The sequence below is a fragment of the Plasmodium gaboni genome (assembly GCF_001602025.1).
Source record: "Plasmodium gaboni strain SY75 chromosome Unknown, whole genome shotgun sequence".
Classification (NCBI taxonomy): domain Eukaryota; phylum Apicomplexa; class Aconoidasida; order Haemosporida; family Plasmodiidae; genus Plasmodium; species Plasmodium gaboni.
Window position 1 is genome coordinate 1 of NW_017385537.1, and position 3722 is coordinate 3722.

The window sequence follows — 3722 nt, forward strand, 5'->3', positions numbered from 1 at the left end:
AATTTATCAATAAATGTACAATGTATGTTAAAAAATATAAGTAATCATTTAATAGGTGATAATAGAATTGAAGAATTGATGAAAAGACATTTTAAAGAAGCAGTTGAAAATAAGTTAAATGAGGAACACGTTTATGCGGATATTAAAAATACACCATGTAATTTAGATGATACCAGTTACACAAACAAACCGCAATGTTTACGTTTTTTGGAAGAATGGTTTGAGGAATTTATTCAAAAAAAAAAAATATATGAAGAACGTATGAAACAAACATGTCTTGAAGGTAAAATAATTACACAAAACCTAATAGGTGGACAAATAACTGCACAATTGGGATGTTCATTATATTGCAATGAATATAATAAATTTTTGCGTTCAAGAAAAGAATGTTATGGAAAATATATTAGAAATTGCATCAAGGAAAATCCATTGGATCAAAAATCTGATCCTACGTTACAAGCTGATATGGACGCAACTATAAGACAAATGAAAAACAAATATAATTGTGGAAACGATTGTGGAGAACCTGGAGAACACAATTTAAATCTGTTTTTCAATCCTAATATATTATCTCAGCATGAAACATTTTGCTGCAGTTGTATAAATACTGTTGGTGATATAAAGGAGATATTTGGAAAAGATGATAATGAATCTAGTTATATTGATGCCATATTAAATAAATTAAGTACATGTGCAATAAAAGATGATACGTTAGATGGAGCTAAAAATGGCAAAATAAAAACTAATAGTGGAAACGATACAGATATATGTAAGATACATTATACTGATTCTTTTTTGAAAGGAAAAGAAACATGTATTGGAATTCCATGTAATAACTATTACCAAAAGAAAAAAGAATGGATATGTGATTCTAAAAAACAAATATCTGGCGAACAATTAAAAACTGGATGGAGTGATGGAACAAAAAGTGCCTGTTTACCTCCACGAACACAACGGTTATGTCTAGGTAGAATATATGATAATAATTGCACAGAAAAACGGATTGAAAATATTGATACTAATGAAAAATTATTAAATGAATTAATTATTGCAGCAAGATTTGAAGGTACCCAATTATATAACAAATACATAACTCATGATCAAACTAAAAATAGAACTGAGGACGAAAAAATGAAACGATTATGCAATGCTGCAAAATATAGTTTTGCCGATCTAGGAGATATAGTAAAAGGAACAAGTATATGGGAAAATAATGATACTCGTACAATGGAAAGGAAATTAATAAGTGTTTTTAAAAAAATATATGAGAAAATAGATAAAGCAAATCAAGAAAAATATAAAGATAGCACTAAACCTGCTCAATATTTGAATTTGCGCGAAATATGGTGGAATACTAATAGAAAACATATATGGAAAGCCTTAGTTTGCAGCATCGAGAAATCAGATACCAAAAAATCATTTTCATGTATATCAAAGGATGAACCACCAAATATCGATTATATGCCGCAATTTTTAAGATTTTTAGAAGAATATTCCCAATATATATGTGAAGAGCAAAAGGAAAAATTAAACCATGTACAACAAGATTGCAAATTGTGCAAAGAGGATGCGTTTAAATGTTCTTCAAAGGATAGTCATGAGTGCACAAAATGTTATATTGCGTGTGAAAAATATAAAGATTTTATGTTGGATTCTCAGAATAAATATAACAAACAAAAAAGTAAATATATATCAGAAATTGATAAATATGTTAAAAATATTAAAAAAAGTAATAATGCAAAAAATACAAATGATGAATTTTATAATTTAATAAAAAGGGATTATAAAAATATAGGGTATTTTTTAAATGAACGATTGAAGGACGACAAAAATAGTTGTAATTTGAAATATAATAATAATATTGATTTTAATAATGAAAATAAAGTATTTAAAGAAATTCCAGAAGGGTATGATAAAGCATGTAATTGTAAAAATATAAAGAATTATACTAAATATGATGAAAAAATTAATGTTCCATTGAAAGCAAATTTGGAAAAAAGTGCGTGTATGCTTGATCAAAAGGATAATGTATATGGTAATAAAGGAACCCTATGTAATAATTCTAAAAGTGCTGGAACGGTTAAACACTGGGAATGTAATTTAAATAATAATAGTGTATTTAGATTAAGAAATGGTTGGAATAACGACAAAAACGATAACGGTGCTTGCTTGCCTCCTAGAACGCAAGAAATATGTTTAGCAAATTTATCAAAAGAAGACTTAAAATCAAAAATTGATGAAAAATCTAACTATGATAACGTTAAAAATACCAAACTCTTGACTGAAATAGCTCTTGCAGCAAAACATGAAGGGGCGTTGTTATGGGAATTGTATAAAAATAATCCTTCGCTAGCATGTATGAAATTACGCAACAGTTATTCTGATTATGGAGATTTAGTTAAAGGAACAAGTATATGGGAAAATACAAAAAGCAAAACAGCCGAAGACAATATCGGAGATATTTTAAAAAATATTTTTAAAGATAAATTTAAATCTGATTATAAAGAAGATATAAATAAATTAAGAGAAGATTGGTGGAAAGCAAATAGACAAGATATATGGAATGCAATGACATGCGAAATACCAGATTATGCAACGTTTGTCATTACAAAGAAACCATCAGATGGTCAAGGAATAGAATATAATGTTACGGGGAAATGCGGATATTCTCAGGAAACTCCAAAGGATGATGAAATACCTCAATTTTTACGTTGGTTCAAGGAATGGTCCAGTGATTTTTGTACAGAAAAAAATAAATATGATATAAATAATGCATTTGTAAATACCATAGGGGAAGATAAAAATATATTATCTATGTGTAAAGGTTGTTCTACAAGTGGAACAGACTGTCTTTCTACCTATGTAAAGTCCAATTATAAGTCTTCATACGTAACATGTGCTACATGTCAAAAAACATGTAAGGAATATAAAGACTGGATAAATAATCAGAACTCAGAGTTTTCTAAACAAAAGAATAAATACGAAGATTTAATTAATAAAGCCAAGGAATACAGACTCAGTAATCTTAATTCAAATGTCGATATATCTTTCAATAAAACGACCGAATATTTACAAAAACTAAAAGACCAAAATATGAATGGACCAGATCAATATTTGCAATCAAATATATTTGAAACACAATGTTTTAAAAATATCGATGTGGATTTTACTAACATACATAATACGTTTAATGAAAAACATAAATATTGCAGAACATGTGATGAACAACCACATCTGAAGGAAATGTTTCCCCATTTAAATTTTACTCAGGATGGTATTGATAATTATAAACCTGGAGATAAACCTACTGGAAACGATGAGACACATGATGTAGATCCAAATTCACCAGTAAAACCAACAGAATCTACGAAAGACGTTGCAAAAAATGATGACATAGATATTGATAATAGTAAAGGAATTAATTGTATGGGCGTAAAAGAATTGAGTATGGTTAAAGACGGTGAAATCGATATATGTATGCCTTATAATTATGAATTAGATGGTAGTGGTGTAAACAAGCAAAATCGAAAAAAATACATGATAAGTCATATTCCTACAATTGATTGTACAAAGTCAGTTTTTCACAAAAATAATAACGGAGGATGTAGTGATATTTGTCCGTGTCATACCAATAACGCTAATACTAATAAATGGATATGGACAAAAGAAAATGGTAACAACGTAGGATTAAAAAAGGATAATAATTATGCAAATAAAATAGG

At 28.0% G+C, this 3722-nt stretch overlaps 1 protein-coding gene across 1 annotated transcript; it reads left to right on the forward strand.

Annotated features, from left to right (window-relative positions):
• Positions 1–3722, forward strand: PGSY75_0038600 (putative EMP1-like protein; the record flags this gene model as incomplete). The annotated part of the gene is made up of 1 exon (XM_018783505.1): positions 1–3722. A coding segment is annotated over one exon (3722 nt), but the record flags the coding sequence as incomplete, so codon positions are not given.